This window comes from Squalius cephalus (genome assembly GCF_949319135.1).
Source record: "Squalius cephalus genome assembly, chromosome: 1".
Taxonomy (NCBI): domain Eukaryota; kingdom Metazoa; phylum Chordata; class Actinopteri; order Cypriniformes; family Leuciscidae; genus Squalius; species Squalius cephalus.
Window position 1 is genome coordinate 8,863,579 of NC_137122.1, and position 23,877 is coordinate 8,887,455.

At 41.3% G+C, this 23,877-nt stretch overlaps 1 protein-coding gene across 1 annotated transcript; it reads left to right on the plus strand.

The window, feature by feature from the left end:
• The first annotated feature begins 7,915 nt into the window (after positions 1 to 7,915).
• On the plus strand, positions 7,916 to 19,222 carry LOC307163396 (uncharacterized protein). The gene is made up of 9 exons (XM_079879423.1): positions 7,916 to 8,001; positions 9,966 to 10,286; positions 10,376 to 10,732; positions 17,499 to 17,543; positions 17,632 to 17,706; positions 18,019 to 18,047; positions 18,139 to 18,213; positions 18,363 to 18,431; positions 18,565 to 19,222. The coding sequence occupies exons 1-9, from the start codon at positions 7,941 to 7,943 to the stop codon at positions 18,673 to 18,675; spliced, it is 1,143 nt and encodes a 380-aa protein (XP_079735549.1). The 5' UTR covers positions 7,916 to 7,940; the 3' UTR covers positions 18,676 to 19,222.
• Positions 19,223 to 23,877: the final 4,655 nt, after the last annotated feature.

The following is a 23,877-nucleotide window of genomic DNA, read 5'->3' on the forward strand; positions in this document are numbered from 1 at the left end:
GTTATTCTCTCGATACTCGACCACGACGGAGTCCAAAGGCGTGGGCGAAGTAATGGGTATATTAAATTGTATGAAATAATCCCAAAAAAAGCACAAAGCACAAAGTTCAGCGGCTGGAATTTGCTGAGGTGACGTGACGCTAACAGACAGACAAACTGCTGATAGTGACAGGCTGACATCAGCGGCAATCCACCTGTCACTCAAGTGGCCCCGCCCTTAATTATGCATAACTTTAAGGCTTAATGTTATTTAAACGGATGAGTTATAAATAAATTCACCCCCTCACAGTTTTCATGAAGGGCAAGATTAGTTATTTAGACCAAAACCAATTTTTGTTCCAGGCTGTAAACATATTGTTTTCTGCTGTAAAGTTGGGCATTTTAACATGGGGGATATATGGAATTGACTCTCTTTTGCAGCCTCTCTCTAGTGGCCAGACGATGAACTGCAGTTTAAGTTACTTCTGTATCGACTTCACAAGAGAGACCGGAAGGTTGCCGCTTGATTGGCACCTTAAAGGTACATATTAGTACCTGTGTACAAAGGTGCCTTTTGAAAAGGTTCTGGCCCAGTGACAGCTTTTGTACCATTTTTACTAAGAGTGATTTCTATCAGGATGACTCTGAACCAGACTGTCGATGTGGAAACAGACGATTCAGAACAGGACTATGTCTTGGTCAATATTACAGAAAACAGAAGTACGTTTGGCAGTAACTGCTATTTTAAGGGGGTAAAAAAATATTACTGATATTCAATTTTTTTTTTTTAAATAAAGAAAAATAAAAAAATAGAGGGGACCTAGGATGATAACAGCACTAGACAAGAGAGTCCATTACCACACTCTGGGCTACAAGGAAATGCTGAACATTTCGACACCATGTTTCACTTCCTCAAATCTGGTTTAACCTATTCTGAGAAGAGAGCTTGTTATTGACGCAGAGCAGAGAAGAGGTAAGCTAGCAGCGATGCTATATTGAGGTTAAAAAAAATTATCTTCCAAGCCATGGTAAAATAATATAAGTGATTAACATTACATTACAACTTAATAACATGAGGTTTAAAACATCAGTCATATGGGTTTGATTAGACAGGGTCAAATATTAAAACATGCTGTAATGTTAAACTATTAACAGTTTATGGACATTAAAATAAGAGGATATTTGCATTATTATTTGTAAATATCATACTGCAGATATCTCTACTAATGATGCTTAAAGTTAGCATTAAATGAAAATTCATGTTTCTAAATGAATGATATTCATCTTATTGTGAATGTTTCATACATCCGTAAAGAATAGAGCAGAATAAAGTAGGATATAAAAGAGTAGAATAGTCTTTATTGTCATTATACGCAGGTGCAATAAAACTCTACACAGCAAATTTACCAGTGTTAAATGAACACTGCTCAGTGTTTCTATGAGTCCAGAAATAAAGTAAATCTGGTCAGTAATAAGTGTGTCACGGAGTCACTAATGCTGCGTTCCAGTCCAAAATTGTCATGCCCTTCACTCGCTAACTTCCCTTCGTCTCGTTCACTCGGATGTATGTCATTGCGAGTGCCCACTACTGGCGGAAACTGCAATGGTCTGAACTGGAACGTCCTAAGCCCTTGATCACTTGGAATCAGCTGTGGAGTTGATTTATTATTTACATTTTTTTTCCCTTTAAGAATTTGTTTAATGCAGCATCCAAATGTTTATAGGTGTGTTTGGGTTGTTTTAAATTTAAAAAAATTATAATTAATATATCATAGAGTTGTCTGTGTGGTGGTGATTAGACGAGATATGCGGTGACGTCACAATCGTGTTGCATTGTGGGACATATAGGTGCCTGAAGTGTACATTTGAAGCAGACTCGCTCCCTCGGTCAAAATCGAGGGAACGAGGGTCTGTACATATAAACTTCCCTCGTCCACTTCACGAAGTGGAACGCACTTCAAAATGGCGGCAGGGATTCCCCCGAGGGGAAGTGCTTAGGGAAGTTCGCAAGTGCGTGTCTAAAAGTGGACTGGAACGCAGCACAGATCAGCTCGCTCCGCTCACTCGTTCCCTCTCCCCGGAAGTCTGATTCACCGCTCCGCTCCTGAACATCATCACCGACTCACACTATAAAGAGACACTTCCCTAGTGACGGCAAAATGAGGCTTCCTGAACCACTGAGACCTCGCAGCCCATTGCTTCACTCCAGAGGTGGGTAGTAACGAAGTACATTTACTTCGTTACATTTACTTGAGTATTTTTTTGGAAAAATTGTACTTTTAAGAGTAGATTTGAATGTGGGTACTTATTACTTTTACTCGAGTACATTTCTAATGAAAAAACTGTACTTTTACTTCGTTACGTTGGGCGACGTTCCTCTCGTTACTTTATTTTAATGCAATATGTGTTGTTAAATGCGTAAGTGTGATGTATCTTTTTTCTGGGCTTGAGCGATGCTCAATTCACAAATGAATCACTCTTTTGAGTCGATTCTGTTCAAAGACTTCATCAAACAAGTTGGCAGATCTGTCTAAATCGGTTCGCGAATCAGTTTGAATGATCTGTTCAGTTCCTGCACGCACTGAATCGTCTGAAACGATTTCAATTCACACTCGACTCGGAGTCGTAACAGGAACATTTAAGGACATCAAGAGCGTTGGATGAAGTGGCAGTGGACCTACAGTACAGTCAAGTGAGAGCAAATCTTCCAATGCATCATATATTTGCCAGCGATGAAGATCTTTATTAGTTGAACATCTTCGTAAGCTGTCTGTGAATGAATGATTCCACAGGACGATATATTCGATTTCATTTCACTCAGACTCAGGTAATACATTTTACAACCAAAAAGATTATTACGCCATGATAGCACTACTAGAAAGTATGACATTACCCGTTTTTTGGACATATACATTAATTTATACATTAAATAAGCTACCATTGTTCACAGTTTATGAACACCCGCCATCCCGCGGTAGTTTGTGTATTGTTGCGCAGTGGCGCGCGAACTCGGCTTGAAAACGAATGCCTTGCCTGCCGTCGACACAGTTGAGTTAACCAGTTTAAACATGCTTGCAGAAATACCGTATACATTTGATTATATTTTGGAGAACCGACAGAAGAAGATCCGTCGATGTACTTTTGTTTGTTTTTTTGTGTTCAGATATTCAGTAGCAGTCATGAGCGCGAGCACATGTGAAGAGTTTTAACTCTTTCTTCTCTGTGTCAATTACATGCTTTGAATGCAACACTCTGCAGATTCACTTTATTTCGACATTGTCTAATAATCCAAATGTAGTTGTATAAGTTACTATTATAAAAACCAAAGGACAGGCAATGATTTTCTTTTTCGGGCTACAGATTTTACTTTTTGTTGCAAAGAGAGCCAATCTACTTATGAAAACAATAGTCATTTAAATGAAAATAAAAATCTAAATAATATCATTTTATATATATGATGACTTCAGATGCAAAAGCCTATAAGTACCATCTGAAATTTTCTTCTAAAAGAGCATTTTTATCAAGCTTGTATGTTTATGTTCAGTTATTTCACTTAAATGGCAATGAAAAGTACCTATTAATTGTCATTAAAGTGAAATTACTGAACTTAAATATACGAGCTTGATAAAAATGCTTGTTTTAGAAGAAAGTTTCAGATGGCACTCAGAGGCTTTTGCATCTGAAGTCTTCATATATATATATATATGCCTATATGATCCGAAGTAAGTTACTCGCTACTTGAGTAGTTTTTTCATTGGATACTTTTTTACTCTTACTCAAGTAACTATTAAGATTATTACTTTTACTTTTACTTTGAGTAAATATTTCTATAAGTACTTGTACTTTTACTTGAGTACAGTTTTTGGGTACTCTACCCACCTCTGCTTCACTCAAAGGGTCATTACTCGAAGCTTCATTCAGCATTGCTCACTAGTGACACCTAGCGACTGTGCAAAGAAACAGCAGACAAATAAATCAATACTGAACCAATGACCTGAGCAGACATTTGTCCATTGCCTGGGTATGAAATAAAATATGTCTGAATTTACTTGTGCAGAGACAACTGTCACACACAGTTCATTAATTATTCATAAATTGTTTGGATAGTGACAGTATGAACAACAAAAGTGAGACTGTGTTGAGTGCAGTGCTTATGGTGGAGGGAGTGTAATAAACAGAAAAGTGTGGGGTGGGAAAGGTTAAGAATTGTTTCTGGATTGTTTAGTGCATTGAACTGTTACTAGTTTTAGTGCAGTGTTGTGCTTATGGGACTGGGGATATAGAGGAGCAAACTGCAACACTGCAGGTTGGGGTGGGTGAAGGGAGGATTACAAATGATTTTTATTGAGGAACAGAATTGTTTCAAGTGTGTTGGGGTTTAGACGATTCCTCTTCTTGGACAAAACCTCTCCAGCCTTGGAAAAGATCATGGAACAGAGGATGCAGGGGAACATAAACACGCCAGTGCCAGCTGATATAAATGAGGAGACTGATGCTTATGTTGAGCCCAATATAAAAGTGGACACATGGTATATGTTAATACTACTCACAGAACAAGAAGAAGATTTTGAAGATTCAGACATTTGTCCATTGCCTGGGTATAAAATAAAATATGTCAAAGAGACAACTGTCACAGTAAGGTTTAGTGCATATCGCATGCCTAACATTCAATGATCTTCCACATGCTGTCATGTTGGCTGCAGCATCAGTTACCAGACACTTCACTTCATCCTTTATGCCCCACTCCTCCATGAGCTTGATATGTCCAGTAGTTCTCAGCAGAATGGCTCTTAGGGAAATGCTCTACACCTAGTAAAATAGTGCAGAGCTTGTCATTGTCATCTATAAAAGGACAAGTTACTGCTAGGTAGGCATCCATGTTTAGGGATGTCCACATGTCCGAGGAAAGGCTTATAGCCACAACTGATCTCTGGCCTTCTCCTTAGCCTCCTTGTGTTTATGATCATCAACCATGACCTTCAAAGCCTGTGGATAAAAATAAATGCAGCTACTCGTACTTTTAACTCGTTAAATAATGATGAACTGCTTTATTAATCACATATCTTTCGAGTTGGGATAACATAAGTGGGATCCAACACATGCAGGAGCTCCCTAAACCCATCATCATCCACAATGGAAAAGGGTTGGGAGTCCGTGATGACCATGTTAACCAGGGCCTCATTCACCATTTCTTTCTTGGAATCTATAATAAAATAAAATGCAGGTGTATTGTAGGAGCCTAAAATATTATTTAAATGTTTTTTTTTTTCATTATTATTATTATTATTATTATTACTTTGACTCCTGTGTACTCCCAGACAGGGGAGGATTTACTCTTTCTTGCTGGCTCCATTACAACACACGTCCACCAGTCCCACGACCATCAGGGAGATCTAATCAGCCTAAAACAAATCCCTAAAAATTGTTAAAAGCAAGTCACAAATTTCAAACTAAATGAAAATCATTCTGACCTACCTCTCACTCAATATACAGCACCCACACACAAGCGTGGGGGAAACACCCTACAAACAAAACAAACAGGGATCCCTTAAAAGATAGTACTATCCGAACTTCACTTAGGGGTAGTGATGTGACGTTCGGCACAGAGGCTTCGAAGCTTGTATCCAAATAAAAAAAACATCTCACACTGAAGCAGTGTATCGGAGCTTGATTGGTTTTGCCATAACCACGTGATCTGTGACGTCCGAAGCTTCGTTTCCACACGCAGTCATGTGACTGCTTCGTGTTCAGATTCAGAAATATTTCACTTTCACTACCCAGTTCACAAGCACTTCACAATTCCACATTAATTTTCTTTTATTTTGATTATATATGCCTACATGAGCCTTGTCTGTGAACTCATAGGATTAGGACTGAGGCTAAAGTTTATGTGAATAAGGCTGCATTTGTAGATCAAAGCAGATTCATAAGAACTAGTTAATTAGGTTAATTAGTTAATTAGTCCCATTTATTTTATTTTTTTTCATAAATTAATTCATACAGTTGTTTGTTCATACATTGTGTAAGAACTACATCAACACTAACACATGAATTATGAGGATTAATTGTATTGCTTTGTGGTTTACAGAGCACTGAGTGATTTATTAAATGAAACAATAAAAAAATAATGGATGGGTCTTCTGGGACAGAAAGGCAGCTTTTCCACCTTTTGACCACAAGATGTCGTTAGTGTGCAACGTGTTGAAAAGCTTCAAGTAATGAACCATTTTATGATACAGTCAAGGGGGAAAGCCCCAGTGATTCACAAAGCTTCATTTCACCATCACTACTTAGGGGCAACATTAAATACAGAATGTGGAGTGAAAGTAGCAACAACAATTACTTTCTTTGAAGTCTGAAACGGAAAACAAAGCCAGTAGCCCACGCAAACCACTGCTCTTCCGGTCTTAAACAGCGCACGGAAATCTAATCGCGTGCACAACTCCGCCCACAAAGAAACGTTCTTAAAGGGGCCATGTCACTTTTACATTTCTATAGGCCTTATTCGCAAACACCGGAAGTAGCTAACCGCGGCCATATTGTTGACATGACATCTGTCCTGCCCCTAGCCGCACGCAGGTTTGAGTTGAGGGAAGCAGTAGCTTAATGGCTTCATCTCGTCGGTATCAAGAGAAGATAAGCTTGATTGTGTGGACCCATATCAAATAGACCCAATAGCCTTAAGTAAAAATCCGTCCTTATTGCCAGCCGTAACTTATCCGGATATTTATTAAATTTTACAGAGCTGCCAACTCTCACGCATTCACCGTGAGACACTTTTCACACGCTCTCACGCCACACATCCATTTTCTCACGAAGCAAAGAGGGCACAGAGACCGACAGACTAGACAGAGCAGGTTAGTTATGATATAAAAAATCTATCATTTTCTGTCACTTTTATTACGAAATTCAAACAATAAATACCGTTTTGGCGCTTGTAAATGTGACGCGACAGATCCCTAGCTGCACGTGAACCGATCATCTCTAGCTAATAGTAAATAAACACGAACACTGTTGAAAGATACAGTACAACTTACCGAAATGTATATTCCTCATACATAATATCGACCAATCAAACAAACAAACAAACAAAGGGTTCAATAAAACTGCTGGAGAACAATTATGTCACATAACATTTACCTCAGGAAAGCAATTTGATGACCATAATATAGGCTATAGTTAGTTGGCTAGAAAAAAGAGCTATAGAGTATTTTGCTAAATATGTGTACTATATTATATATTTATTATATGTTTACTTATATCATTAAATAAAGTTATAATAAAAAAAACGCATTATATCTCTCTCTGTATGTTTACAGCATTAGGTGAGTTGTTTTTTTCTTGAAAAAAAAATTATGCCTATCTTGTGTAGCCTACCTAATATTTATCCAAATGAGTCAATATTAAATCAAATCACAATAATTGAATCGAAATAATAAAAAAGCGTATAGCTTACCAGAAATCGTACCATGTAAACATTGTAACATGTTGTCACTAAACCTAATAAAATTCAGATTAGTTGCTAAAATGTTTTGACAATCACAAGTGGTGAGTGGTTTCTATGTCAACAACATGGCCGCCGCGAACATTGATGACGTAGATCAAATAAGAACTATAGATAGATAGATAGATAGATAGATAGATAGATTCATTTTCTACAAGTTAGTCATGTATAGTGGAAACCTTTTCAGTAAAAAAACATTTTTTTCACTAATAATGTAATGATTTTATTTCTAGATTTTAACTTCATGTGGGAAACTGCTAAAATGAAGTGAGACTAACAGTAAATCTCTCGTGTGCAAAAGTAGCCAATAAACTGTTCAGATCTGATGAGTGTGAGACAGTGTGTTCACTCATTTGATCAGATCAGAGGAAGTTACACAACCAGAGGAGGAGCTGATGATGTGTAAAGGCAGAGCTGTAACTATATATAATGAAGAGAAAGACTGACAGAAACACAAAATGGCTGATAAGTGTGATCTGTGTCTGCTAGGACTGATCATTCTCTCTTCACTTCTCACAGGTAAAGAAATCTGTATTTTCTCTAAAGACATTGTAGGATTGAAAATAATCCAAGATATTTGAAATGAACAAAGACGTTTGCTTTACTGTTTTCCACCCCCTCTTTCCTCCACAATGACCATTTGTAGTTCCTAAAGGCACAGAGGGGCTGATAGTGATCACTGTAGGCCAAGATGTGTGTACTTCAGGGGTCGATGAACTGTCACACATTTAGTACCGTGGGGGAAGTTGTAATTATCTGATTGGTCAGTTTGAACGTCTCACATTTGGGTTTTAGTCACATTGTCAGGAAAGGATAAAAGAAGATTGGAACTGTTAGGGGCCGATCACACCTGATGCATTTTTTGCAGTGAGAGGTGCCTATTTTCAGTTGGTTTCCTATATGGTGCTGCACGCTGTTTATGCGCCTGCTGCGCCTGCGTTTTTGAAGTTGAAAAAAAAAAAGCAACTCCGAGCGGAAAAAGCGCCGACGTCATCGCATTTTTTTCCACTTGAATGAAGTGAGAGGCGGGCCTTCCGTTGTAGTGATGAAAGCTACAGTTGCTTGAAGGCCCGGAGAGTGCGATGATGGAGGATAAACGTGTGGTGCTCTCGCGGGTTACCAGGAGCTTAACGACTCCACGAACAGTAACTATCACAATGTTAACAGAAAGTAAATAAAGTTAATAAAAGGTGATTGATTTTGACGTTTACTTGACTGACAGGACAGCTGTTTCAGTGGTTGCCTAGCAACATAACAAACGCAGCACAATGCTCGTTCTGTGTGATGGTAAGTGCTGTGTGCCTTGCGTTTTCGAACCTGAAAAACGCGTTAGGTGTGATCGGCCCCTTAATCGCTTAATGGCTTGGGCCATCACACTCTGTCTCTTTTATTCTCTGGGTCCCTTTCTTGGGGCTCTATCTCTCTCTCTCTCTCTCTCTGGTAACATTTTACATATATTCTGGGTACAATTAATGGTATAAGTTATTATCGTCTCATACATCTATTTTGTAACTATTTTAAGAATAATTATAACCATGTTGTCAATAAACCCTTTCAATTACAAATAATGTGCTAACTAGTTTTGATTTGGTATTGACTTGCTATATAATATAATAGTGCTATCTATTGCAATACAATATCGTCACTCTCTATAGCAACGCTCTCTCACATATTAATCTATTGTAACTGCACTTATTTCCGTCGTTGGTATAAGTGGCAGTGGGTGGAATAGACAAGAAATTTACAGTTTTCCATTAAAACAGCAATATAACGTAGAAACAAATGCATTCTGGGACATATTTGTCTTTTTTAAAACACACCCTATACCCTCATTCACTATTCCCTACATTAGTTCTCTAATATAGTCCACTTGACAGAGTGAATAAAAACAAGTGAGTTAATTCAGACACTGATGAACACCTGCTGTTAACAAGCAGAATCACTGAAGGAAAGAGGAACAAGAAGAACAGAAAAAATATGAAATCAACTGAAGATAAAGACATTAAATCTGAAGATCTCAGCAGAGGAGGATTAAACAACTCCACAAACAGCATTACCAGCTTCACTTATTACTAACCAGACTGACTTTATTTCTGCCAGACGTCTACAGAGGATCTTATTAAAAGGTGGCAGAGGTTTAGATCATTTGATGTCACCATGATGGTGATCAGTGTTTGCTTTAGTTGGGCTCTGGACCCTTGACTTTTGAACATTAGTTTGTCTTTAGCTGCGGTAGCTTTGTCTTTAAATACATTTGCTATTGCAAAAAAGCTGAAAGAAAACAGGATCAGATGGCAATGGCTGTTTGTTGATGGTCACATTCAGCATCTAGTGGCACAGATCTCATTTATTGTCTAATGTATTTTATCAGCACAGTTTTTTTACAGTGTGTATTTTAGCTTTCTGCTTTTAATGCTGGTATGTTTTATGTTTTCATTTATTAACATATATCATATTGATCACTGAGATATACTGTGTTTCAGGAACCAGTGGAGTGGATGATCATGTGTTCATCAGTTCTGGTGAAAATGTGTGTCTGTCCTGTAATAATGCTCTTTCTGACTGCAAATCAACTACATGGATCTACTATAACATATTCAGACGTTCAGAGATAGTTGAACTGATTAAATTAGGGATAAAGAAGAAAGACACAGAGAGACATGAGAGACTGAGTCTGGAGTCTGACTGCTCTCTGAACATCAAGAACGTCACAGAAGAAGATTATGGATCGTACACCTGCCGACAATGGACAGAACACCAACAACAAGGAACTGATGCACGTGTTTTTCTGCATGTTCTTCATGGTAAGTTTATGATTATGTGGTCAATTTAAAATTATCCCTTTAAACTGAGATGATGATTGAAGAGTCTGTGATTTGTGTCTTGTGTTCAGTTTCAGTGTCTCCATCATCATCTTCATCTTCGTCATCATCATCATCTTCATCCTCACAGACTGAGATCAGTCCAGGCCGCTCTGTGACTCTCTCCTGTCAGTTGTATTCATATACTGGACTCTCCTGTGATTATTTGGTCCGTTCTGAGGGATTTGAGCTGTTGTGGGTGAATCAGACTGGTGTTGATCTGAAGACAGACTCCAGATATCAGATATTATCATCATCAGATCAAAATCACTGTATCATCACTCTGACTACAACACTCCTGAATGAAGATGACAACAGAGAGTGGAGATGTCAGCTTACTCACAGAAATCAACTCGAGACCTCAGTCAGATACACTGTCAAGTATTCAGGTGAGAAAACAGTGTTAGAAGACCCTCATAATGTCAGTAACACTAAGGTCTATCAGTATCACTGAACCAGAACAAACTGAGGGAACAAAAGCTTCTTTGACTCTCACAGAAGAGTAACTCAAAGCATTGCTTCAAACTAATGAACTGCAGTGAAGTAACAGTCCAAAACGTGATGCTGGAAATAATAAAGGAATTGAAACTTGACAGCAAAAATATTAACTTTTTTATGTAATATGATGATCAAAGTTAAAATATGGTTATCTTGAGTGTTAACTAATCAAATTATCACTGTCATATTCTACAGTATGATTGTCAAATTGAGTTGTTGTTTTAGTTTCATTTCATGGACTTTTATGGTGTGTCCCAATTAGCGTACTTATGCATATTCTAGGACATGTTTAGTATAAACAGTGAGAGTAGTGTGTTCATATAACACTCCGGTTCTCTCACTTGATTCTCCCAGAAAGCAGAAATTACATCGCTTATAAAAAGCTGGTGCGGGATTGTGCACTTCACAAGCGTCAATTCATTATTCGCAGGGAGTTTGATTGACATGCGATCTGAGTCTGACCAATCAAAATCCACCATTTTTGTCCGACAAAGCAGTCAGGAGAGTTAGTAGATTAACGTCGGTGGATTTGAACTTGGCTTTAACTGAGGCAATCTGTCACGACACATTAAAGAGCCACAAAACGGTAGGCCTATTTACTGTTTAATTTTCTTTGACTGACAAAATTTGAAAGTTGAGACTTAGTTTCATATTAAATATTTCCTGCTCGGTCCTGTCTGTCAGCGCGTTGTCAGTGTCCTCTGTTTTTCACTGCTTGAGAACATGGGTTGAATCCGAAATCGCCCCCTAAACCCTCATTCACTAAGTTAGGCCTATTCCTTACGTTAGTCCACTAATACTGTTCACTTGAAGGAGTGAATGAAAACGAGTGAGCGAATTCGGACAGCCGTTGAGCGTACATAAGCTGTACAATCGTTAATGCAGCGCGATGTGGGATTGAATAAGTGCACTCAATGACGTCCACTATAGAGCTCGTGTGAATTGCACGTATAAAATGAAGTTAACGAACAACCTCGATCCATCAGGAAACGCCACATAGGTCGCTGAATTTCACTGCGCTTCATGAAGAGTTTTTCTTTTGCGTGAAGAAGCCGTTCGCCGGAGATGTGTTAAAAGATAGCGGAGTGCATTCATGATTATTAGGCTACCGGTATAATAATCCTCCTGGTTTGCTTTCACACTGCTCTTTTTGCAAGTGAACCAAAATTTGTAAACACAAATGTGTGCTATGGTCATCCATTCATTGGACAGGAATTCTCAAGGAGGGAAAAGCAGGAAGTGCAAAAACAGTCTCAGCATGGAGATATTTTGTAATGCAATATTTGTTATTTTACAATATTTTATTCTACAAACGCAATATGAAGAAACTAATGAGCATCATATGATACAATGTCATCTATACGATGTTGTAATTAGGATTTTGCAAAGACGAAGATGTGCTGCAAGACGGGTCTGGCGGAGAGAGCATGCTCTTAACTGATAAAGTTCAAACATTATTAAAAACAAGTGAACAGTCAGTAATAAAATAAGAACAAATACACAAATTACAAGCAGAGATAAATATTAAATAAAGTTACAAAGTCTAACAGTAGTATTCAGGTAGGCTACAGAAATTATTAAGCCTAAAAAATAAAACTATTTGTTCACTGAAGAAAATAAATATAGTTTCATCTTTCTTAAAGTTGTATTTTGTTATTTTATTAATATTTTTTTAATATTAATTTTATTAATTAATTATTTCTTAATAATGACACAGACAACGGTAGGACCCCTCCTTGAACTGCCACCTTACTGTGGTGGAGGGGTTTGAGTACCCGAATGACCCTAGGAGCTATGTTGTCTGGGGCTATATGCCCCTGGTAGGGTCTCCCAAGGCAAACAGGTCCTAGGTGACGGGTCAGACTAAGAGCGGTTCAAAAACCCTTATGATGGATAAAAATTCAAGGACCGTGACGTCGCCCGGCATGGCGCAGCCGGGGCCCCACCCTGGAGCCATGCCCGGGGTTGGGGCTCGTATGCGAGCGCCTGGTGGTCGGGCCTCCCCTCATGGGGTCCGGCCGGGCTCAGCCCGAAGGAGCGACGTGGGGCCATCCTCCCGTGGACCCACCACCTGCAGGAGGGACCGTAAGGGGCCGGTGCTAAGTGGATCGGGCGGCAGTCGAAGGCGGGGGCCTAGACAACCCGATCCCTGGACGCGGAATCTAGCTCTAGTGACATGGAATGTCACCTCTCTGGCGGGGAAGGAGCCTGAGATTGTGCGTGAGGTTCAGAGATTCCGACTAGAGATAGTTGGGATCACCTCTACGCACGGCTTGGGCTCTGGAACCACACTCCTCGAGAGAGGATGGACTCTTCACTACTCTGGAGTTGCCCATGGTGAGAGGCGGCGGGCTGGTGTGGGTTTGCTTATAGCCCCCCAGCTCAGCCGCCATGTGTTGGAGTTCACCCCGGTGAACGAGAGGGTCGCTTCCCTGCGCCTTCGGGTTGGGGGTAGGTCTCTCACTGTCATTTGTGCCTATGGGCCAAACGGCAGTGCAGAGTACCCGGCCTTCTTGGAGTCTCTGGGAGGGGTGCTGGAAAGTGCTCCGACTGGGGACTCCGTTGTTCTACTGGGGGACTTCAACGCCCACGTGGGCAGCGACAGTGACACCTGGAGGGGCGTGATTGGGAGGAACGGCCCCCCTGATCTGAACCCGAGTGGTGTTCTGTTATTGGACTTCTGTGCTAGTTACAGCTTGTCCATAACGAACACCATGTTCAAGCATAAGGGTGTCCATCAGTGCACATGGCACCAGGACACCCTAGGCCGGAGGTCGATGATCGACTTTGTGGTCGTTTCATCCGACCTCCGGCCGTATGTCTTGGACACTCGGGTGAAGAGAGGGGCGGAGCTGTCAACTGATCACCACCTGGTGGTGAGTTGGATCCGATGGCGGGAGAGGAAGCTGGACAGACTCGGCAGACCCAAACGTACTGTGAGGGTCTGTTGGGAATGTTTGGCCGAATCCCCTGTCAGAGAGATCTTCAACTCCCACCTCCGACAGAGCTTTGACCAGATCCCGAGGGAGTCTGGAGATATTGAGTCCGAGTGGACCATGTTCTCCACCTCCATTGTCAACGTGGCCACTAAGGTCTCCGGTGCCTGTCGAGGCGGCAATCCCCGAACCCGGTGGTGGACACCGGAAGTAAGGGATGCCGTCAAGCTGAAGAAGGAGTGCTATCGGGCCTGGTTGGCTTGTGGGACTCCGGAGGCAGCTGACGGGTACCGACGGGCCAAGCGGACTGCAGCCCGGGTGGTTGTGGAGGCAAAAACTCGGGCCTGGGAGGAGTTCGGTGAGGCCATGGAGAAGGACTGTCGGTCGGCCTCGAAGAGATTCTGGCAAACCGTCCGGCGCCTCAGGAGGGGGAAAGCAGTGCCCTACCAACGCTGTTTACAGTGGAGGTGGGCAGCTGTTGACCTCGACTGGGGATATCACCGGACGGTGGAAGGAATACTTCGAGGATCTCCTCAATCCCGCCGTCACGTCTTCCATTGAGGAAGCAGAGGCTGAGGGCTCGGAGGCGGACTCGTCCATCACCCGAGCTGAAGTCACCGAGGTAGTCAAGAAACTCCTTGGTGGCAAGGCACCGGGGGTGGATGAGATCCGCCCTGAGTACCTCAAGTCTCTGGATGTTGTGGGGCTGTCTTGGTTGACACGCCTCTGCAGCATCGCGTGGCGGTCGGGGACAGTGCCTTTGGACTGGCAGACTGGGGTGGTGGTCCCTCTTTTTAAGAAGGGGGACCGGAGGGTGTGCTCCAACTATAGGGGGATCACACTTCTCAGCCTCCCCGGGAAAGTCTATGCCAGGGTACTGGAGAGGAGAATCCGGCCGATAGTAGAACCTCGGATTCAGGAGGAACAGTGTGGTTTTCGTCCCGGTCGTGGAACACTGGACCAGCTCTATACCCTCTACAGGGTGCTGGAGGGTGCATGGGAGTTTGCCCAACCAATCCACATGTGTTTTGTGGATTTAGAGAAGGCATTCGACTGTGTCCCTCGCGGCATCTTGTGGAGGGTGCTCTGGGAGTATGGGGTTCGGAGCCCTTTGCTAGGGGCTATCCGATCCCTGTACGACCGGAGCAGGAGCTTGGTTCGCATTGCCGGCAGTGAGTCAGACTTGTTCCCGGTGCATGTTGGTCTCCGGCAGGGCTGCCCTTTGTCGCCGGTTCTGTTCATAATTTTTATGGACAGAATTTCTAGGCGCAGCCAGGGGCCGGAGGGGGTCGGGTTTGGGGACCACACGATTTCATCTCTGCTTTTTGCGGATGATGTTGTCGTGCTGGCCTCATCAAACCAGGACCTCCAGCATGCACTGGAACGGTTTGCAGCCGAGTGTGAAGCGGCTGGGATGGGAATCAGCACCTCCAAATCCGAGGCCATGGTTCTCAGTCGGAAAAAGGTGGTTTGCCCGCTTCAGGTTGGTGGAGAGTTCCTGCCTCAAGTGGAGGAGTTCAAGTATCTTGGGGTCTTGTTCACGAGTGAGGGAAGGATGGAACGGGAGATTGACAGACGGATCGGTGCAGCTTCTGCAGTAATGCGGTCACTGTACCGGTCTGTCGTGGTGAAGAAGGAGCTGAGCCGCAAAGCGAAGCTCTCGATTTACTGGTCAATCTACGTTCCTACCCTCACCTATGGTCATGAGCTGTGGGTCATGACCAAAAGGACAAGATCCCGGATACAAGCGGCCGAAATGAGCTTTCTCCGCAGGGTGGCTGGGCGATCCCTTAGAGATAGGGTGAGAAGCTCGGTCACTCGGGAGGAGCTCAGAGTAGAGCCGCTGCTCCTCCACATCGAGAGGGGTCAGCTGAGGTGGCTCGGGCATCTTTTCCGGATGCCTCCTGGACGCCTTCCCGGGAAGGTGTTCCGGGCATGTCCCACCGGGAGGAGACCCCGGGGAAGACCTAGGACACGCTGGAGGGACTATGTCTCCCGGCTGGCCTGGGAACGCCTCGGTGTCCCCCCGGAAGAGCTGGAGGAAGTGTCTAGGGAGAGGGAAGTCTGGGCATCCCTGCTTAGACTGCTGCCCCCGCGACCCGGTCCCGGATAAGCGGAAGAAGATGGATGGATGGATGGATGGACAACGGTAGGAATATTGGGTGTCTGCTGTCATTTTAAGACCGAATGCATGGACCGAAAAAAATTACAAACATCAACTATGACATAACCGAGAAAATACTTGCGAGACGGGTAGACTCGTTTTTAACAATGTTGTGTGCATGTGTGTCCGTTCAAGGGCAAGGAAACGCAAAAGAGGATGAATTCGGTGTTCGAGCGCTGTCTGAAACGTGCCCCTCTCTCTCTCTCTCTCTCTCTCTCTCTCTCTGCGTGCGCGAGTCCCGATTTTCGCTCCTTTTGCGTTGAAAAATGTTTGAACACGTCCAAATTATACACTTTCACTCTATGATGGTTAAATTTAGTAGTTAATCCGCGAATCACATGCGTGCCGAACCGTGTGGCAGCTGGTCCGGACGGATTACAGATTAATGTAGCCTATAGGCATTTCTTCACCCCAAATTACATAGTAAAACTCTGACCCTGTCAAAAAAGGCAGAGTGCTTTTTACAATTGGGTTGGTTCATGTTCACACCTTAAACAAACCGTACCAGAGTTCGTTTGGCACCGGACCGAGACTACCTCTTCAGCCGGGTCTCGGTACGGTTGTTCGGTCCTCACCCGAGTGAGATTGCTGTATTCACACCTGCCCAAAAGATCCGCACCAAGGGGGGGAACAAACTTGAGTTCAATTCAATCGAACCAAACAAGACAGGTGTGAATACACCCTTAAACTGCTCTTATGAGGACACTCGACAAAACGGACATTTTGGGATAATTTGTGTGTGTTATGGTTTGTTCAAGCCCAAAAGAGAACTCGATACTGACGCGTGTCTTTTTTGTTTGTGTGTGTGTGTGTGTGTGTGTGTGTGTGTGTGTGTAAAAGGCAGGACTTACAGCGCGAAAAACATTCACATTAATAAGAGCGTGATCATAAAACGCTAGTCAATATATATATATATATATATATATATATATATATATATATATATATATATATAAAATATATATATATATATATAACCTTAAAGAAAAATAGTTATCTCTGCCTACATTTTGTTTCTGTCTGACCGGAGAAAGATTGTCCTGCCATTCACCTCAACAGCTCAGATGAAACTGAAGAGAAAATGGCCGACTTCACTTATTTTTTACTTCTAATGCTCAATTCACCTTCTTATACTATGCCCGAAAAGTATGTTCTCTTTTTGGGAAGAAAAGGTGCATACTTTTGAGTGTGTAGCAGAAGAGTAGACAAGCTTTGGGACAAAAACTATCACGCCTCTTGATCACTTGGAATCCAATATGGAGCTGATTATAAATTATACATTTGATTTACACGCCATTATATAGACCTGTGTGTATGTTTGGGCTGTTGGAGAAAATATATTTTTTTTTAAATCTAAATAAAAGTCTAATATCATACTCTATATAGAGTTGTGTGGTGTGACATGCTTCATGGCGCAATGCATGCTGGGAGCCATGAGTTTTATACCAGTGGTTTTATACTATGGGTGGCTCCCAGCATGCATTGCGGCATGAAGCATGTCACCATTGTCGATGGCTTTTGTCTTTGTATATAATTGTCCCCATTCATCCTTTTCAGCAACACCAGGCAAAAACTCGCAGGGTCATTGGAATAAAAACACAGGTACATAATCACAGTCTCTTGTCTTTGTCTATAATTGTCCCCAATCTGGCCTGTCCGTCTCTGACTCTGTGCTCGATCTCTTCTTCAGTCATAGTGATTTCTGTCGCTGCAGTCACTGTTCTCCTTCTTGCTCTTCTCTGGCTGATCTGCAGAAAAAGAGCTGGTGAGTTTTCAGATTTACTCCTTTACAACAATTAAAAACAGTTCAGATGAGCAAACAAACACATCATGTTCAGACTGTAAGTATCATAGAAACATGTGGATTATATGAAATTCTCAAACAGAAGTTTATTCCTGCTGAGAAATCCTGTAATGTCAATATCACAGAGTTATCAAGTCAACAATCATTTTTATTATTCATTTTAATGCTTCAACAAAATCTGATTGTTGAAAAAGCTTAATGCTTAACTTTCCGTCTTTTGCACATGTGTGTTTGATCATAAATACTCATATTTCATGAGGCACTTGTTTTCAGATAATAAAAGAGGGACTGTCGACTCTGCGGTGAGTTCAGTAATGCAGTGATTTAGATTTGATTACTGTCTTTAAAGCTCAATAAAGTGTCATTCATGCAGTTTAACTGTTTGTTCTGAAGGTCAAAGATGAGAATGATCATAAAGGGACGTATGAGACGATCAACATGTCCATTCCTCCCGCTGCAAGAGCCAATGTGAGTCCACTAAATCATCAAACATTACGTTCACTGTCTGTTCAATAATGTGATTTAAAAGCTTTTGTGTTCTTCTACATATTATAGTGAGAGATATGTCTGTTCTGTGTGTTAAACTTGACTCTCTGCACGTTTGCATTGATGTTTAGGAGCAGACAGATGATGTGACTTATTCTGAGGTCACTTCTTCCTATACAAAGCCAGTAAAATCACTCAATGTGAGTAGATACCAGCACATGAGTTTGACTCTCGGATAAATGAAGCTCATGCTCTAATAATAATAATAATAATAATAATAATAATAATAATCGCTGGGGTTCAAACATTGATGGACAGAATCTGTTCTTTCAGGATCATGATGATACAGTGACTTATGCTGCCATCAGAAGAAGAGCAGATCAACCGCAGGATGAACTTTACGCCTCTGTGAACAAGAACAAGACCTTCACAAATAAACATTAATGATACAGATCATGAGCTCATCATATCAGGAGCAGACGGGAAGATTTCATCTCTCTGGTGTTTGGAGGAATTATATATGTGTGTGTGAACGAGCAGATATTTGTTGAATGTCCTGTGAATATGAATGAGATTTATTGTGAATCATCATCTGGTCAGAGCACAGAATCTCATCTATATCATCACAGCTACAGTAAAGTTAGAGACTGAAGCCCTGATGTGTTTTCATACAGGCCAGACTCAATCTAGTGTCTCTCAAGCCTCTTCCATGACTGGAGTCTGTTTATCCGCTGGATTTCTGTCTGAAAACCTTCATCTTCATGCAGAAGCTCATGCTGAAATGATCCTCTTGCTTCAGCTTGTATATCAGCTGTTTCTTCTACAGAGAGACGTCCGTCTGAGAATTACATCAGTGTCTGCTCACATTATATTCTCATAAAATATCCTAAAATTTGACTTTGCAGTGTGTATATGTCACACAATTAAATGTCAGTTATTTCTTTCTTTTTTTCACATGTGACAATAAAGAGCATGAAAAATCATGAGTTAGAAGAAAAGTTTTTGTCTCTTCCATTCCTGTAAAAACAGACGTAACTAATCTTGATCTTGCTGGAAAGTATCAAAGTTAGAATTCACGTTTTAAATGAATACTTGTATGAAGGTAAAAGAGTGGCAAAATTCAAGAGCTTGTAGATTTGAATTTGAGAACAAAATATTAATATTTATAAGCTGAAATGTACCCTCATAGTTCTGATGTGAAAATCTGAATGTTTCGATTCACACAGACAATAAACTAGTCAGACGTTACCAACTAAGTCCAAACGTCGAGCGAAGGGTTCATTATGATGACCATTACACTGACCTCGTACCTTATGCACAACAATGATGTTGAAACCATCTGGTCATCTACAGCTTTAAGATGGTATGAGCTTCTGGAGTCGGGATTTCATCCCAGTTATAGGAATTTCGATCTCTGTTCTGGTGACTGAGAAGAAGGCTTTAGGTTTCCATGATTTGGTTGGATGTTGCTTCTCAACTCTGAAAGGTACAGTGCTGGAAGTTGAGAGGGAAAAAGCTGGGATCGTTCCTCATCTCTGACCCCATGCCTAAGTCAGATATAAGCTACAGCAATCAGCTTCACTAAACCACTGAAAGTGCTCTTTAACACGGACATTTAAAAGGACAGAAGGATGGATTTTCTGCTTCGAGTGATAGGACTAGCTGAGTGATCTTATATTTCTATAAATATTCAGATATAAGTGACCAAAAAAGCCATTTTAAAGTAGTTAAAACATCCAACTGGTAAAATTGTGTGTGCTTTCTTCTATTTTAAAACCCGTATGTTTAGCAGTAACTACAAAACTATTTGAGGAAAAAAATATGACTTATTTTCAATAAAAAAAAAAAGAAAGAAAAAAAAGGACTGACCCAGGAGCTTCTGAATGATAACAGCTCTAAACACTAGACAAGAGACACTAGACATTACCACCCTCTGAGCTACAAGGAAACGCTGAACATTTCGACACCATGTTTCGCAGTCTCTAGACACTTCCTCAATGTGGGATTGACTCTCTTTTGCAGCCTGTCTCTAGTGGCCAGTCGATGAACTGCAGTTTAAGTTACTTCTGTATCGGCTTCACAAGAGAGACCGGAAGGTTGCCGCCTTAAAGGTTCATATCTTTTTTCAAGAGAGTGATTTCTATCAGGATGACTCTGAACCAGACAATGTGGAAACAGACGATTCAGAACAGGACTATGTCTTGGTCAATATTACAGAAAACAGGAGTATGTTTGGCAGTAACTGCTATTTTAAGAAAAATAAATATATATTACTGATTTTATTTTTTTAAAGAAAGAAAAATAAAAAAATAGAGGGGACCTAGGATGATAACAGCACTAAACACTAGACAAGAGAGTCCATTACCACACTCTGAGCTACAAGGAAACGCTGAACATTTGGACACCATGTTTCACTTCCTCAAATCTGCTTCACAGCTTTATCAGCGCTTTAACCAGTTCTGAGAACAGAGCTATTCTCTGAACATGTTCAAATCATCCTGCAAAATCACCATCATCTGGAAATCACACTGAATGCTGCACTTGAAGTCCATTTCAGAGTCTTGCATATCTGAGCTTTCTCTATTCTCCTGATTAAAGGAGTCATAACCTGCAATTTTCACTTTTCCACGAGAATCAATGTATGTTATGATTGCCTAACGATTATACACTGGCCGGGAAGCCGATATTTAAAAGTGAAGCGTTTGTTTACCTCAGGATAAATAAACCAGCGTGCGTGCACGCGCATTCAAATACGAGATTTTGATTTCAGCCCCGTCTTGACGTCATGACGGGGCAGGATATACCATATATGGACACCTATGCCGCGGGAAGCCCGCCCCTCTCTCACTCATATTCAGTTCAGTCGAGAAAGATGGAGAAACGAGTACACACCTGAGTTGCTCTGTGGTTGACTGCCACAAACAACATGTAAATGTGTTTTCTCTACCAAAAACGGACCAAACTATCAGGGACCAGTGGATGAAATTCATTTTTAATGACGCTGTCCCAACAACCCTTTCAACTGGCTTATCGTTAGGAGTCTGCGCTAAACATTTCACACAGGAATCATACACAAATTTGGGGCAATATCAGGCGAAGCTGGCCTCGAAGCTCTGTTTGGAAAAAGGTGCAATTCCAACCATCAGAGACTTGCCTGAAATTGAAACGGTAAGACTGAGTTTTTATTGCTCTACTGTGTGTAACAAACAGCAGCTAACTGCTAATGCGGCTATTGTATGCTAGCGGGAGTATTAGCTTCGAGGTAAACATGGGGAATGGCTGCTAACGTTACTTTGCAAACAACAAATGACTGAGATCATCATGAATTCGGCTATTGTATATTGATTGCCTAACGCTTATATATGAGGCGCCGTCTAGTTTGTGTGTGTGTGTGTGTGCTCGCGTCTTATATGAGTATGTGCGCGAGTTTGTGTGTGTGTGCTCGCGTCTCATATGAGTATGTGCGTGGAGAGTTCATATACATATATGTGTGACTACTTAGTATGTATGCAAGCGTGTTTCATATATGTGACCCTGGACCACAAAACCAGTCTTATGTGTAATTTTTTTTAAATTGAGATTTATACATCATCTGAAAGCTGAATACATAATCTTTCCATTGATGTATGGTTTGTTAGGATAGGACAATATTTGGCCGAGATACAACTATTTGAAAATCTGGAATCTGAGGGTACAGAAAAATCGAAACATTGAGAAAATCTCCTTTAAAGTTGTCCATTTCTATTGGCGATAGTGCTGCATCCATTCACAAAAATAAATGTTTTATATATTTAAGGTGGGAAATTTACGAAATATCTTCATGGAACATGATCTTTACTTAATATCCTAATGATTTTTGGCATAAAAGAAAAATCTATAATTTTGACCCATACAATGTTTTGTTGGCTATTGCCACAAATATACCTGTGCAACATAAGACTGGTTTTGTGATCCAGGGTCACATATGTGTGCGTGAATGAAGTTTGATTTAAGCCCTAAACGGCGCCTCATACTTATACACTGGCCGGGAAGCCGGTCGCGGCCAGGTTGGGTTCATTCATAACTTGCGCCATGATGTCATTTTGGAATGATATGCTAAAGCGTTACCTGCGGTGTCAACCCCCTCCTTCCTGCCACCAATCAACGCTTCCCTCATTTGCATTATTAAAATGACCGTCCACGACAGCCAAAATATCGCATCAGATCTCGCCAGACAATAATGCCTTCAGAAATAAGGGTCTGAGGAGCTCTGTGTTTATTTTTTTTCCACTTTTCTTTTTTAGAAGGGCCTGAAAGACTATAATACAGCAGTAGGTATCCAAGGTAATACTAGGTTATTACTCCTTTAACTCTCTCAGTTAAATGATCTATAAGAGATCGTTTGAGGTTTTGCATATGTGATAGTCCTATTTCTCTTTATTTTGCAGATTTTAAACACACATACTTTTTACATGAAGCATTGCCTTTATCACATTTGCTGTCGATGAATAAATGATGTTACTGCCATGATGGTGTTGTTCCAGCATCTACCAGCAGAGGGTTGATGAGATTATCCAGTCAATTCCTGACCCAATCCCACAGGAAAACAGTGAGGATCAGGCACTCTTTTGAAAAGACAATTTTCCGGCTATACTTTTGGACTCTGCTCATATATATATCTCACAAAAAGGTGCTTGTATCCAGACTGTTTAATGTACAAGGGCAGCATGAATGTTCTTCTTATTGTGAATGTTTCATACATCCATATAGAATAGAATAGAATAAAATAGAATAGTCTTTATTGTCATTATACGCAGGTGCAATAAAACTCTACACAGCAAATTTACCAGTGTTAAATGAACACTGCTCAGTGTTTCTATGAGTCCAGAAATAAAGTAAATCTGGTCAGTAATAAGTGTGTCACGGAGTCACCAGATCCGCACGCTCCGCCCACTCGATCCCTCTCCCCGGAAGTCTGATTCACCGCTCCTGCACATCATCACCGACTCACACTATAAAGAGACACTTCCCTAGTGATGGCAAAATGAGGCTTCCTGAACCACTAAGACCTCGCAGCCCATTGCTTCACTCAAAGGGTCATTACTCGAAGCTTCATTCAGCATTGCTCACTAGTGACACCTAGCGACTGTGCAAAGAAACAGCAGACAAATAAATCAATACTGAACCAATGACCTGAGCAGACATTTGTCCATTGCCTGGGTATAAAATAAAATATGTCTGAATTTACTTGTGCAGAGACAACTGTCATACACAGTTCAGTAAAGGTGAATTTAGTGTTTTCAGGCGTTTTTCAAAAGTTTCTCATCCACACTGAAACGTCTGAAAACGCCTGAAAACGCTAGTGTGGACGGAGAGCATTTATAAACGAAAACGCCGTTTTCAAATGTATCCGGATTAATGTAGACGTACGTAGCCTTATTGATTCTAAATGTGCTGCATGTCCCCGCCGTAGAAGGCTGTCACCCAGCTGATGCTAAATGAGGCCTTCTAGCTTGCTCGTTACAGCGTGATTAAGCATCTTCATCAGAGGTATCACTTTGGAGGCAGACACCCTTTTCTCCCCCCCGAAAGCTCTACTGTATCCTGGCGGAAAGGGGCAAGAACATCTAAAGTATCCTGGACTGCCTCATACTCCAGGGCTGTAGG